Source organism: Syngnathus scovelli, chromosome 19 (assembly GCF_024217435.2).
Source record: "Syngnathus scovelli strain Florida chromosome 19, RoL_Ssco_1.2, whole genome shotgun sequence".
NCBI lineage: Eukaryota > Metazoa > Chordata > Actinopteri > Syngnathiformes > Syngnathidae > Syngnathus > Syngnathus scovelli.
The window spans coordinates 5,026,969-5,041,076 of NC_090865.1; the positions used below are offsets into that span (position 1 = coordinate 5,026,969).

At 43.6% G+C, this 14,108-nt stretch overlaps 4 protein-coding genes across 8 annotated transcripts; 1 reads left to right on the plus strand and 3 right to left on the minus strand.

The window, feature by feature from the left end:
• The first annotated feature begins 1,857 nt into the window (after positions 1-1,857).
• Positions 1,858-2,739, plus strand: LOC125987304 (type-4 ice-structuring protein LS-12-like). Its single transcript, XM_049751622.1, has 4 exons — positions 1,858-1,952; positions 2,023-2,088; positions 2,166-2,292; positions 2,393-2,739. Exons 2-4 carry the CDS (start codon positions 2,043-2,045, stop codon positions 2,604-2,606), a joined length of 387 nt encoding a protein of 128 aa, XP_049607579.1. The 5' UTR covers positions 1,858-1,952; positions 2,023-2,042; the 3' UTR covers positions 2,607-2,739.
• Positions 2,479-7,722, minus strand: LOC125987216 (polyadenylate-binding protein 1-like). Of its 3 annotated transcripts, none has more exons than XM_049751441.2 (14): positions 7,619-7,722; positions 5,911-6,104; positions 5,539-5,654; positions 5,273-5,412; positions 5,105-5,199; positions 4,896-5,033; positions 4,710-4,805; positions 4,303-4,651; positions 4,132-4,224; positions 3,962-4,068; positions 3,821-3,878; positions 3,572-3,702; positions 3,427-3,514; positions 2,479-3,348 (listed from the first exon to the last, which is right to left on the minus strand). In XM_049751441.2, exons 2-13 carry the CDS (start codon positions 6,082-6,084, stop codon positions 3,449-3,451), a joined length of 1,563 nt encoding a protein of 520 aa, XP_049607398.1. In that variant the 5' UTR covers positions 6,085-6,104; positions 7,619-7,722; the 3' UTR covers positions 2,479-3,348; positions 3,427-3,448. The 3 variants fall into 3 exon arrangements, with proteins under 3 accessions (XP_049607398.1, XP_049607399.1, XP_049607397.1); XM_049751442.2 differs by having other exon boundaries at positions 7,628-7,700; XM_049751440.2 differs by lacking the exon at positions 7,619-7,722 and adding an exon at positions 6,334-7,561.
• Positions 7,715-11,664, minus strand: LOC125987279 (14-3-3-like protein 1). 2 transcript variants are annotated; one of them, XM_049751585.2, is made up of 6 exons: positions 11,523-11,664; positions 10,155-10,465; positions 9,920-10,043; positions 9,635-9,798; positions 9,457-9,552; positions 7,715-9,057 (listed from the first exon to the last, which is right to left on the minus strand). In XM_049751585.2, exons 2-6 carry the CDS (start codon positions 10,449-10,451, stop codon positions 8,974-8,976), a joined length of 765 nt encoding a protein of 254 aa, XP_049607542.1. In that variant the 5' UTR covers positions 10,452-10,465; positions 11,523-11,664; the 3' UTR covers positions 7,715-8,973. The 2 variants fall into 2 exon arrangements, with proteins under 2 accessions (XP_049607542.1, XP_049607543.1); XM_049751586.1 differs by lacking the exon at positions 11,523-11,664 and adding an exon at positions 10,871-11,040.
• On the minus strand, positions 11,579-14,017 carry znf706 (zinc finger protein 706). Of its 2 annotated transcripts, none has more exons than XR_007487946.2 (3): positions 13,335-13,480; positions 13,086-13,239; positions 11,579-11,727 (listed from the first exon to the last, which is right to left on the minus strand). XR_007487946.2 is itself a non-coding variant. In XM_049751624.2 (3 exons), the coding sequence occupies exons 2-3, from the start codon at positions 13,467-13,469 to the stop codon at positions 13,144-13,146; spliced, it is 231 nt and encodes a 76-aa protein (XP_049607581.1). In that variant the 5' UTR covers positions 13,470-13,480; positions 13,868-14,017; the 3' UTR covers positions 12,570-13,143. The 2 variants fall into 2 exon arrangements, 1 of the variants encoding a protein (XP_049607581.1); XM_049751624.2 differs by lacking the exon at positions 11,579-11,727 and adding an exon at positions 13,868-14,017 and having other exon boundaries at positions 12,570-13,239.
• Positions 14,018-14,108: the final 91 nt, after the last annotated feature.

Sequence of the window (14,108 nt, forward strand, 5' to 3'; positions counted from 1 at the left end):
AACCTAAAGCTCCAGCAAACAAACAATTTCTACGAACTCTTTTCTTACAAATTTCACCCAACAAAATTAAATGTCACAAATCAGATTCATTATGTGTATTACTCTACACAATATTTTGTGATTTTTACAGCAAAGAAAACCTTTAATTCACATTATTCGATTTTTTGGTGTATGACTTGAAGGCAGCACTGGAAAGTCAGAAATATTAGGCCAAGAAATTTGAGCCCCCTCTTGTTCCTTCCAGTCTGGCCTGCAAATGTGCCTCCTTCACCGCAACTCTACACAATGCCCCATGTTTTCATTTATCACGCTTTATCACAACGTGACAATAGAAGATTAAGATAATGGCGATGAACCTTTAAGACAACCAACTTCATGATGGGAAAAACAGGAGGAAATGGGACCTGGCCCCCCTACCCCCCCATGTCTCGTATAAATGTTCATTCTTTCTGTGGTCTGGTAGAAGGCCAGAGAAGGAAAGATGGAACATTGTTTTAAGGAGATCCACATTGCGATAGAGATGATGTCATTGCTCATATTTGGTTCCATTTTGGCTATGTTTTGGAAATTCAGCCCGAGATGAAATTTAAGAGCAATGTCAATCATGAGTAGGTGTGCTAAAAGGTCTGAAAAGTTCTTAAAGTCGCAAAAGCATGCATAAAATGTAAAACCGATGCAGCTGCGGTATATCGTGTTTGTTAATAACCACAGCTAAACAGCTTATTGTCTTTTTAGGGACATTTTGTTCGCTTGTTGTCAGTCTGAATTTGGCACAACCGATGAGTGGTTTCCAATGAAGCATGCATGATAATTTTCTAACGTGCAAATAATCAATGTTTAACTGCATGACAACATGGTGGGGAAAAAAATCAACACTCAGAGATGCTGATTGTTAGCATTTCATGTTGAACAGTTTTGTTCTGACCAGCCAGTTCGAAGCCCCCACCCCAAAAAAAAAAAAAAACATGCCGCATTCCCACAATTCCCAACATCTGTCTTTCATTAAGAAATTTCAGCACACAAAGAGGGATTTATCGCCAAGGTTTTTATTTACGATCACACGTGGGCTGCTGGCGTTGAATAAAAAAGAAATAGCAAGAGGCCGGGCAGGAGTGTGATTGACAATTAATGACTTTTTTTTACAAGGAGCCATAAAGATAGCGAAAGATGACACCTGGCAAGCAAAGGTAGAAGGTTTGCATCCACATGCTCCTCTCGTTCGTCACCCATATCGCATTATATAATTAAGCTTAAGGTGAGGAGGATCATTTAAAACATTGGAGGTTAATATTTACTTTATTATTACTGGACTTTGAAGAAACTAATGAATGGATAATTTGTGATTATTTTTTTTGTTGAGTATCGGTGGCTGGTATTAGCAGTTTCTACGAGACCTAAAAATTTGGTCGGGGTAGCCCTGATACATTTTACAGAATAATATAAATAATAAATAATAAACATTAAATAAATATTAAAAATTAAAAGTACAAAAAAATATAAATAAATAAATAAATAAATAAATAAATAAATAAATATAAATAAATAAATAAATAAATAAATAAAAGTCCAATTAACTAAAATTATGATTAAGGGCACCAGTCGGGAAATTTTCCAGGAAGCTTACGTGGTAAGACCAAATGTCCTGTTCTCTGCGTCATCATTTATCCGCAAGTCATCAAGAGTTTGCATCAGTCAACATGATAAGACAACTCTGCGCAACACACGCAAACACACCAACGCAGTTGGACTTTGGGTTCATTTAGCCAAGTGGAGCTCCCAGCAGCAAGGGTCACAATAATGTTTTGTCAGCGCCGCAACCTGTCCAATTGCATTCCGATATCTAGATCTCAGCCAATCACGATCAGGATCGCACATTGCTACCCCGACTATAAGAAAGGCTCCAAACGGGCAAGAAGCCACCATCATCCGGTCCGAATCCTCCTGTACCTCAGGTATGTTCTATCCTGCACATGAAGATTGTTTTACAAATTGTAGTAGCACATGCCTAAAAATCTTTTCTAGGTCTCATCCAAACTGCAACCATGAAACTCATCATCGCCGCCCTTGTTGTGATCGCGCTGGCTCAAGGTAGGACAATATTTTCACATAAATATCACAACGCGATCTTTCTACACTCGCTAAAAAAACAACTGCCGTTTCCACAGGGAGCCTTGCCACCGATGCTACTACTGAGCTGGAAGCTATCAGCCAGAAATTCGAGGAGATCAAGAACAAGATGACCGAGGAGCTGACCACGCTGATCAACACTCAGGAGTGGAGCAGCCAGGCCATGTGAGTATACACCCCAAAATTGAAAACACACCTTCAGACAATATTCAACAACCTGCCGCGAATTTTGGGGAGGTGCTTATGATATGCTTTTGTGTCGCAGGGCTTTCCTGGAGCAGCAGAAGAACCAGTTTGAGCCCATGGTGACCCAGGTCCAGGAGCAGATGAGGGCAGCGGCCGCCAGCGTGCAGGGGCAGATCGAGCCCATGGCCACCAGCCTCCAGACACAGATGCAGCCAATGGTGCAGAAGTTCCAGGAGCAGATGGAAGCCATCCTCAAGCAGCTGACCGAGCAGGCCAAAGCTCTGACCAACTAAAAAGTCAAAAAGGGAATCTGCAGCCATGGACTGAGACTCCCTTTTGGACTCCACATGTGTTTCCGTACCTTTGTGATATGGACGATTTCATCTCCAAAACCAAAGATGTGCAATAAAATCTTGAAACACAGCAGCATGTCTATCTATGTTTTTCTTCAACCAATAGGAGCAGGGGGTTGGTTTTTACTGACGGTAAGATGGAAGCGTCAATTTGTTTGTGGGAGAGATGTTTATTCGACTTGGCCATTTGAGCAAACCAAATCTAAGGAATTTAAAAAAAAAAAAAAAAGGGGATACAGACAGCATGGGAATGTTTACTCAATAAGTAAATAGAAAAAAATACGGGCAGTCAAATCAAAGTGGCTCTTGGTACGGCTCAAACATTTCAAATGAGTACAAATATATATAGAACGGCACAAAAGACTCACTTCAAAACCCCTTCATAGAAAAATATTTCAATGTTGTCATTTCATTTAGCTAATAAAACATTTTTCTTCATATTTGATTTTGCTATTTTATGGTTTGTTTACTTGTATGATTTTTTTTCTGTTGTATTCTGACTTTTTTTTTACATTTGCTGGTATTCTACTTTTTGTTTACTTATATTCATTTTTTTTCAATGTTGTTTTCTTGTATTTCGATACTTTTGTTTTTCCTCTTCTGTTTTTTGTTTGCTTGGGGGTGTTTTGCTCAGATCCTTCACTTCCTGCCATCAGTGCATCATAGCTTGAGGACGCCCTCACTGATGAGAAAAATCACAAAACGTGGAAAATATAAAGCACCTTCCACACGTAATTATTCCACACAATGCCTTTTTTACCTCGGAAGGGATTTGTGGAGCATCAGTAAACCTGCTGGGACGACTCCTTGGCCTGATGCGCCTGAAGGACGGCCACGGCCTCGTCCACCTTCAACAATTTGTGAGCTCATTTTGGTGTGGGCCAGGAGTTTTAAGAGCTTCTCACCTTTGAACTGAGAGATTCCGGGGACTCCAGCATGTGGAGGAGTTCCGAGTTGTCGATCTCCAACAACATGCCGGTGATCTTCCCTGCCAGGTCTTGATGCATGTTCTGGATGAGTGGGAACAAACACTCACCTGGAAGGGAAAGAGAATGCTCATTAAATTTTATGTTCCTCAGTGACTCCAGGGGGCTGATTTTCTGTTATGTCCTAAATGTAGATTTCCATCTGCAGACTTGATCATGCAGGCTTACCCAGCATCTGCTTCTGTTCCAGTGGGGGAGCAGAAGCCAGAACGGAGGCCGTCAGAGGCTTCGGAGTATAACCAGAAGGCCGAGGAAGCAAAAAGAAATTAACTATATATGGACGTAGCAATTTTGTCTCAAGTCATTTACCTGCATGTGGTTGGAGGAGCTGCGGATTCCCGAGGCATACTTGTACTGAGGAACCACGCACACGGGGGACAGCGGGGAGTCGGGTCGGGGACTCAGACTCTGGGAGGCTGCAAGGACATCTATTTAGAAGCAGGTTGTACTTTTGGGAGGATTTAGGAATGAGGACCGACCAGCACACTCGCCGCGGGCCCCTTGGGAGGCAGAAGCAAAATTGGGCGGGCTCGGTGCCGAGGTCCGGGCGGCGCCGGGCATGTTCTGGTAGTCTGCGTAATATGAACCAGAGCGAAGCATGAACTCTGATGAACCACAAGGCAGCCACTGTGCTTGTCGTAAGCAGGTACCTGCTGTAGCCCAGCGAGGGCACAGTTGGGCCACCTGGGCAGCTGGCGGAAAGTAAGCGGTGTTGCGGTTTTGCGCCTGAGGAACGGGCGCTATGAAGTAAGCCGGGGGCGGCCCGGCCTGGTAAGGGCTGATGACCTGGTTGGGCACGGGCCGCGTGTTGGTCATACGTTGCATGTACTGGCGGGTCAGATAGGCCTGGCGCTCCTCCTTCCTCTGGGCCAGCGCCACGTACAGCGGCTTGGTGGCCACGATGCGGCCGTTCATCTCCGCCACCGCTTTGCTGGCCTCCTCCGAAGACGAGAAGCAGACAAATCCGAAGCCTTTGCTGCGCTCGCCCTGCGTCATTACCTGGACATTTTCAGCTGAGTCAGCGGACGGCAAGGCGTGAAAAGGGCTGTGGTGGTACCTTGACGCTGGTTATGGTTCCGAAGGGCGCAAACTCTTTACGCAGGCACTCCTCGTCAATGCTGTCGTCGAGGTTCTTCACGTACAAGTTGACACCCTGGAGGGCAAAATTTGATCTGGTCACTCCACAACATTACGTGCGTCCATGTTTATGTTCAAGAAAGTGTTTTGTTAGTTACAAACTGACCTGGTAGCGCGAGATGCGATCTTGTTTCATCTGCTCAAACATGCGCTTGAGCTCGGCCTGGCGCTCCACTTTCTTTTGGGCGCGGCTGACGTAAATCATCCTGCCGTGAAACTCCTTCCCGTTCATCTCATCCACCGCCTAATGTGGCAACCATAACAAATAGATGAATTGATATACCCCCACCTCTGGCAACCCCCATTTCGTTTTACCTTCTGGGCATCCTCGTGTCTGGCGAAGCTGACAAAACCGAAGCCTCGACACGAGCCGTGTTCGTCCATCATCACTCGGACGCTGGTGGTGTTCCCTAGGCGACACACAGGACAGTAAAGTAACCAGCCAGGGCGCTCACAAAAGACTTGCCGGAGGAATCGACTGACCGTAGGTCCTGAAGATATCCCTTAACATGTTGTCGTCCACGTCATCGCCAAAGTTTTTCACGTAGACATTGGTAAACTCCTTAGCTCGGACGGCCAGCTCGGGCTCGCGCTCTTTGCGGGATTTGAAGTGGCCCACAAATCTGTTCAAATGGGGATCAAATGTAAAAATTTCACAACATAACTTTCCATCTGCCATCATTTCAACTAACACCAAATAAGGCTGAGCTGTTCTAGTAGGCTCAATTGTTGCGAACTAAATAACATACATTTTTCTGTCCTTTATAATCTTGCCGTTCATCTCCACAATGGCTCTTTCGGCCGCCTCCTGAGTCTCAAAGTGCACAAAGCCGTAGCCCTTCGAGCCGTTCTCATCGCAGACCACCTACAGCAGAAGCAAAGTGTTCATCAACACTCCTGAATATCCAATTAGAAATTGAAACGATGCAAAATTGGCACTTTGATGCACGTCTACAAATATATTTCTACCTTGATCCCTGAATTTAATTTCTACAGGGCAATTTTTACTGTTGATTTATGTTGCCCTTTAAGGGGCGTGGCCTAGAAGCTGAATCTGAGTTGCATTCAATTGTCACGTTCAATTAAAAGTTTGTTGGCGACTGTGTGAAACTGTTTAATACCTTGCCGGACAGGATGTTGCCAAAGAAGGAGAAAATGTCGTACAGGACGTTGTTGTCGATGGAGCGGTCCAAGTTTTTGATGAAGATGTTGCCCACGCCGCTCTTCCTTAGCGAAGGGTCCCGCTGCCACCACATAATACGCATGGGTTGGCCCTTGATCAGTTCAAAGTTCATCGTATCCAGCGCATGTTCAGCTGTGGGAAGAAAAAAAAAATCTGGTTTATATTAAAAATGATTTAGTTAAATGGGGTATGGAGACCACTGGGTCAGCCATTTAGTGCTTAGCAAGACTTTTTGCATAAAGCTCTATTATTCTAGGGCCGGGTTGAGACTCAAATCTGGAATCTGTCAACAGTGAAGCTCACTGAGTACTAAATGTGCATGAATGGATGATTGTGTTATTATGTCTTTGCTCTTATTTACCGTCTGCAAGCTGTTGGAAGTTGACGCATGCATATCCCAGTGAGCGCCCAGTCATCATGTCTCGGCACACGCGGATGGACAAAATGATTCCAACTCGACTCAATCGTTCATAAAGGATGGCTTCTGTCACATCCGCGTGCAAGTCGCCCACATATAGTGCGGCCATGGTTGGCCAAAAATAAAAATGAACTCTTTTGTGTTAATAATTCCTCGGGCTGGGAGAAAAGTTTTTGTCAGGGGTTTGACAAAATAATTGCTACATATATATTTTGAAATAAACATAAAATCACATTAAATAGAGCAGCACAGATTTCGAACGGGGCTGTGGCTCCCCCTACCCCCGGTGTAGCGCCGTCCCTGTTTTCCACCGGTGAATTACCGAACCCCTCAGGGGTTATGTGAAAGCACCGACGAGCTCTTGTATCTATATATATATATTTTATTTACTTATTCCGAGTTGTCAAGGCTCACCGGTTCCATGTGACTGACGCACGTCACAAACGTCACATAAAAAGAAAAAAAATCACCTCACCGTGGATTGAGCACAATTGGCACTTTATTACATCATGAAAAAGTGACAAAGACGTACGGGATAATAGCCTGGACGTCACGCGTCGTATTTTTGTGTCTTATTCGGACGTTTCAGACGCATTTCCGGGGCACAAAAGTGAGTTTTGGACAGTAGTTCCAATATTAGGGAGAACCGCGCGCCTTAATAAAGGTCAAATAAATACGCTTTGGCGGGGGTATAGTTGTTCATTTTTATGGAAGGTGTTTTTTGTACATTCTGAGAGCAAATAAATAAAATAAACATGACTGGGTGCATTTATGTACAAAACGGTCCCCATAATTAAGAGGCTTTATGGAATCACAAAGAGCGTTCACAAGTCCACAATTGACAAAAATTGCCAAGATATCCTAAAACTCTCCAAAGAAGCCGACATACACCAGATTACACAGACACAGTCCAGTTTTGATACTTGAATTATTCGTCCTTTTGTATTTAGCTGGTCCCCGAAACGAGATTCACTTGTAATTTGAGCTTTAGTGACATCTAGTGGCCATTTGGTAGAACGTCGTTCGATTCTCTCCGATCTCTGTCATTTTATTGGCATTTCTTTGATAATACCAAGTTGAAATTTAGCGTTATCTTTGAAAACGTGCACATTTGGAGTACTATTTGACAAAGTGCTTTATGTTACAGTTATGTCACGTTTAAATATAATAGAATCCTATTGTAACATATGTACATTTTGACAAAACATTCTAAATAAGATTTTCTTACTTGTCTTACCACATTCCAAAAACAATCTTTTCCTCAGATCGGCTGCAGAGGTGTTGAAGTGATTGCAGTCATGTGAACACAAAAGCAGAACACGTGTAGCACAACATACTTGGATTTAATGTTTTAATTGGTCTCACATGAAAGCACATAACCAAATAACGTACTTTGAGAGTGCTACCTGCAACATGTTTCAAATCCTGCATCCCATTTTTTTTTTTTTAATTTCCATAGTTTTTTTTTTTTTTTACCCACCATTGATTAGAAGAAACCAGCACTAATTTGTGTCGACTAAATGGTCCAAAACGCAGTTTCCTAGTTACTTAGCAAATTAGCATTAACTTTGACTTCCAAAACGGACGGCGCAAATGCTTCACCTGGTTCAAGCTAAATCCTAAGCAAAATCAAATTTAAAAAAATAAAATAAGTGCCAATTTCAAAGCACAGCTACCTCTCACGCCACACTACGAGAAACGCATACATTCCTGGGGTCAAAGAGGGAATAAAATACACACAAATAGGTAATACAAAATAAACACCTTGATAGAAAAAGTAGCAAAACAAAGTTACAGTATCAGGCCGTTTTTTGTTTTGTTAAAAAGGCAAAGTATGCAGGATATAAACTGAAGAAAATGGCAGCGTGATGGAACGTAACTGTCACATCAAAAAAAAAAAAAAAAGAAAAATGTTGGACACAAAAAAAAAAAAGTCCATTCACACAAAGAACCTTAGAAGTATGCTACTCGAGCGCATCTAGAACCCACTGAGCCAGTGTGACGCATGTACCTTCTGTAAAACGTAACAACGGGGTGACGTGAAAACGACAAACGTTGACCACGGCCTAACCACTAATTTTGTCAGATGAAACCTGGATTTGTGTACGTGTGTAAACCGGACAACTATCAGACCTGGATGACCATTTTTTTGTTTCAGTTGATGTGTTTCAAAGTTTTTTTTTTTGCGGACCCAAGTGTCACACTAGTTCAAGTAAAAACATACAAAGTATCAAAATATAGTTTGAGGTTCGTTTTTGTCCTGTAACAGTGGCAGCTTGCTACCATAAACTACGGTCTAATTTGAAACTTTAAAAAATAAAATAAAAAAAAGGGGGGATACATAGGGACTTAACTAAAAACATTGTTGGACACACTGAGTAATGCTCATTCAAAAATAAAAATCAGTGGAGGTGTTCTTTCGATGAACATACTGTAATTTACACGCTGTGAGCGGAGCGTAAACATACATATATGTGCATGTATGAGCACACGCACGAGCACACACACACACAACTTAGGCTGGTGAGAGGTAATAATTAAAAAAAAAAAAAAATTGTTTTGTTTTTCATCTTACAGAGGAGTTCAGTTCTTGTCTGCTGCCTCTGGCGGCGCATCCGCTGGGGCTTCCGTCTCATCGCTCTCTGCCTGTACGTCAGACATCCACAGCTGCCATTGAAAAGAAAAAAATAATTAAATAAAATACACACAAGCGCTGAGCCAGGGTCAAATACAGCAGCTCATGACACACACGTTGGGAAATGGGACGTTGCTCATAGCCACACCCTCAAATCTTATGAGTCACCGCCATGCTTGTGAGTCCAAGTTGGCAACAAATGTTACTATCCGACAGGATTTATTACACACAAGCAGGAGCGAGGTCACGTTTAAAAAAAAAAAAAAAAAAAAAAAAGAATAAATAATCTGAAAATTTCTTTAGATGTTAATCAGTAGGCAGATTAATTTCCGCCTAAGAGAAAGCTGAGTAAACTTCACTGGAAGAAGGACGAAAAAAAAAAAAAAAGTCGAGGACACAGTCACACGTAGGAAAGCGACGAGGCAACTCACAGTCAGATTGTCACGGAGCAGCTGCATGATCAAGGTGCTGTCTTTGTGCGAGTCGCTGCTGAGCGAGTCCAGCTGGCCAAGGGCGTCGTCAAAGGCCTGCAAAGCGAGTCGGCCGAGCGTTTAAACAGTCATCTTCAGCAGAGAAAAAGAAAATTGACAGGCGCGCAAGGTTCAATACTTTTTTGGCGAGGTTGCAGGCCTCTGCGGGCGAGTTGTCAATCTCGTAGTAGAAAACGGAAAAGTTAAGAGCCAGGCCCAGGCGGATGGGATGAGTGGGCTGCATGTCACTGTAGCTGATGTCCAAGGCTTCCTGGTAGGATTTTTTGGAGTTTTCGATGATTTCTGTCAGGAGGGTGCAAATTGAAACCATCACAATTACGCATTCCAAGTACTGGAAAGTCTTTTTTTTTTTTTTTTCTCTCTAAATGTCCTTGACTGAGCCAAGCTTGGACATTTGACTCACCGGCCTTCTCGGTCCCAGAGGCCACCTCCGCCAGGTAGCGATAGTAATCGCCCTTCATCTTCAGGTAGAAGACCTTGCTGTCGGCAGCAGAAGCTTTGGGAATCAGATGATTGTTGAGCAGGTCCTGTCAGACAGAAAACATTTTGGTCATGATAATGCTGGTCAACAGACTACAATATTTTTTCGCAAAAGGACACTTAGAATCATCTCGGATGAAAGTTTGAGTGTTACTAACCAGAACTTCGTTACAGATGTCGTTGAGCTCCTTCTCGATCTTCACCCTGTACTCTTTGGCCAGGCTGGCCTTGCTGCTGTCCTCCGACTTCTGCTCTATGCTGGACATGACCCTCCACGAGGACCTTCGGGCGCCCACCACGTTCTTGTAGGCAACTGAGAGCAGGTTGCGGTCCTCGTTGGACAGCTCCTCATCATTGCTCCCCGTCACCTCCTTCATGGCCGCCGCCATGTCATCGTAGCGCTCGGCCTGCTCTGCCAATCTGGCTTGCTGCACCAGGGTCTCCCTGTCCGACATGGCTGCTGCGTTGGCTGCAAGCGTATGTTCGACATGACAAAGATGAGGGGGAGACAGGTATCAAGGTGAGGTTTACAGATTTTATTTTCTTGTTTTTTTACAAGTAAAACAATCATGCAACAAGGACACTCTGTACCATCCATGAACAACCCAGGCAACCATCTTAGGGTGTTAAAGAAAGAACACAAAAAAAATACTGAAATAGGTCGAACCGAAAATAGTTTTTTCCCTAAATTCAACACATCCTCAGGGATGGTTGACTGATAGATGAAATTGTCAAGTGGCACACCATGAGCGAGGACCTTTTCTCAAAATGGTAACCGTCATTTGACGACAGGTAAAAACATGTAACTTATGCAAAAGTAAGCATCTCCCCTACTCTCTTTTAAAAGCTTTAAAGAAATGAGGCGCCGTCTTACCGTGTGACTCGAGAAGGCCGTTTTAGAAAATGAACATTTACAGTCAAAATGGCACTACTAGCCTGTGAGTCACATCCACCTGCGCCCTTCTGTGGAATGTCGGCGAACCAGGTTTGGCATACACACCTGCACCAGACAAAAATACACGCCCAAACCACTAGTCTAGAATGGAATGTAAAAATCTGGGCATTTAAAACATTGCGCGGGGGTTTTTGTGAGAATTCATTTGTGATGGTGGGACGTGGAAATGAAAGGAGACTAGCTTGCACAGTCGCTAGTCGCTAGTGAACGCCCTTTTTTCCCCTCGGCTTCCCGGAAAACATGCCCGAAAAAAAATGCCGTAGTTGGGTTAAGTTGATCATTAAAGATGGGTTGTTTCAAGGTCAATTCAGTGCACACGAAGAATCGTCGTCATTTGCGAATAATAGGAGGGAAACGAAGCCGTGCAACGCGGTCGCGCGAGCCAGCCGAACAATGAGCGAGCATCACCACCGCGGTTCTCCATTCAAGCGAGCCCGAGCCGGAACCCTCCCCCCGCTAGCCCTGACTGCATTTTTACGACCCCGCCCGGCATCGACGGAGAAATGGCCCGGCTGTCGGTGCGCTGGAGCGGGGACTCCCCCCCCCCCCCCCCGCCTCTACTGCGACTAACCTGTGGTGGTCGTTAAAACGGCGCTTGTGACTTGTTTCCTGACTCCCGATTCCTGATTCACGGGACGCACAGCTGATGATGGCTCGCTCGTTCGTTCGCTCGCTCGCTCGTGCTCCGGCTCGTCCACGGGGTTTCCCTCCAATCAAAGCCGAAGCAGCAGGGTCGCGCTGGGACGGCTGACGTCACCACCCGGTTGCCAGGGCAACTGCAGAAAGGAGGGGAAAATGGCGATACAATGAGGAATATGCTGAAGCATTTACCGAAAATATATTATACAGAAAGTGGGTGGGCATTTTTTCAACTATATAAAAATATTTATTTTTCTGTTTTGACTTTTCTGACACTGTTACTTTTCATTCCAGCGTCTTTTTGTTCTTTTTTTTTAATATTATTTCCTTTGCTCATTGTATCCATCGCATCAATTTGTTCATGAATCCTAACTTTGTCTCAAACCTACTTTTCTGCATTCTTTCCTTTATTCCCTTCTTGTCATACCTGTTTTTATTAATTCAACCTTACATCCTTCCGTTGCATAAACCTGCTTTTGTTCTCATTTCCTTCCTCAACTTCCCTTCTAAATCTGTCTTCCAATTTTCTCCCTTCAGATCCACATGTCACAGAGCAGCAAATGCTAGAAAAATCTTTGATGAAAGCTTCCTAAGTGACTAATGTGGGAACTGTGCTCCATTCATCAGGTTTTGCCAGTGACGTTTTGGGTGGGGTTTCAAGTTTCGCCATGTCGGCAGCTGCGGCAAGGAAACTTCCTTGAACTGCCTTAAAAAAAAAAAAAAAAAAAAAAAAAATGCACTCACAAAAGCTGTTGCCACAACTTCCCGAGCCTGAATTTTAACGTTCAGAACGGAATTGTGCAGTTCCCATAAGGCTGTGTCTGAAAATAGATGACCTATAACTGCTGGGAATTCATTCTTTCACCTCATTAATCCAGCTAATTTCATTTTGCGCCACTTTTGTTTTAACCCATCCTGGGGCTTCACTGATATGACTAACTGTACAAATGTAGGAACAAATTCAACCAAGAGGCCGATGTACCACAAAGTAAAATTTAATAAAACACTATAATACAGTGAGCATACATTCCAGTTCCTGACACTTCCCTGTAAATTGTTAAATCTTTGCTTTTATTTATTTATTTTATTTTTTTATTAGCAGCCTGGCCAGTTAGTGACGAGCCAATATTGAGGTTTAGAATTAGCGAGGTGAGACGAATACAGTGTTAAACAATGACACGTGTTAGCACTATGACCCCTCGTACGACGGAAGTCATTGAAATCACGTGCATGGTCCCCAAACCAGGTCGAACCCTGGCGCAAGAGCAGCGCTAGGGGGAAAAAAATATATAACCGTCACATATTTACGATGATGGCTCAGCAGACAATTATTCCATGTGCAGGACACATCAAGAAGTCTTCATTTGTCACCGGGCGGCAAATCAAACCTATATGGTTCATTTACTTTTCATTTCCCATTTGGCGACGTCACTCTTAATGTTTTAAATCAAAAAGAATCAAGAAGAGTGCAGAGCTGGTACAAGAGGAACCTCACCGAAGTAGTCATCTTCCAAGTGAGCGAGGAGGGCAAAGGGTGGCGGACACTTTGTTTTTTATGCCTCCACGCCTTCCAGCTCAGGGGGGAGAGGTGATTTGGGATGCTTACTCTCAAAGTGCTGCTTGAAGGTTTTGGGGTCAGGCATCTGGGACTGTGTGGAAGAGAAACACAGACCACATTACTACATGAACTGCCAATTCTAAACACAGTGAAACTTTGAAAACGAAATTAAATGTATACACTTACCCGGCACACGGCACAGGTGAAGACAAGCGCTGCCTTGGCCGCCGTCTTCTGGTCGTGCCCCTTAGCCTTCTTCATCTCTGCCTGCTTCTTGGCGTTCTTCTGCTGCGACTGGAACTTCTGATGTCCGCGGGCCATGGTGATCAAATCTAAATAAGGAAATGTGAGATTTGACTCTCTTGTTTTGACCTACACAAGCTTTCGTTTTGAATGATCCATTGAGCAACCTAAGGGGAAATTAGGCTAACACAATCTGACGGTCAACCACAGCGAGCTCGAATACATTACGTGAATGGGGTTGTACATACGATTTTTAGACCTTAAAATTTCTTTAAATGTAATATAACGTCCGATATCGCTTAAATATTGACAATTAGGCAAAAGGGGACAGTGGTTGTAACCTGGATTAGCATTCCAGCTAGCAAGCCCCCCCTCATTAGGCAACGCAGTGGGCATTGGCTTAGTGCTAGTTAGCAACCCCAGCACGCCAATTTTATCCTATTTTTTTTTATCTTACGGAAATGTTCTGAACTTACCTCGTAAAAATAGTATAGGAGTCGTACTTGTTCCAACGAACCCGCAACAAAAAATGTGACAGCTGCTAAATTCACACCGACAAGTTGACGTCACTGGTAGATTCAAAGACTATCGTAAACACAAGTGTTTAGGATCCAAATACCCACAATTTGACGAGAAAAAAAAGAATATCATCATTGTCCGATGAACACTTCTCTTTAAGTCCTTGTGCTGAACCAGGGGTGCACAAGGATGTTAAAG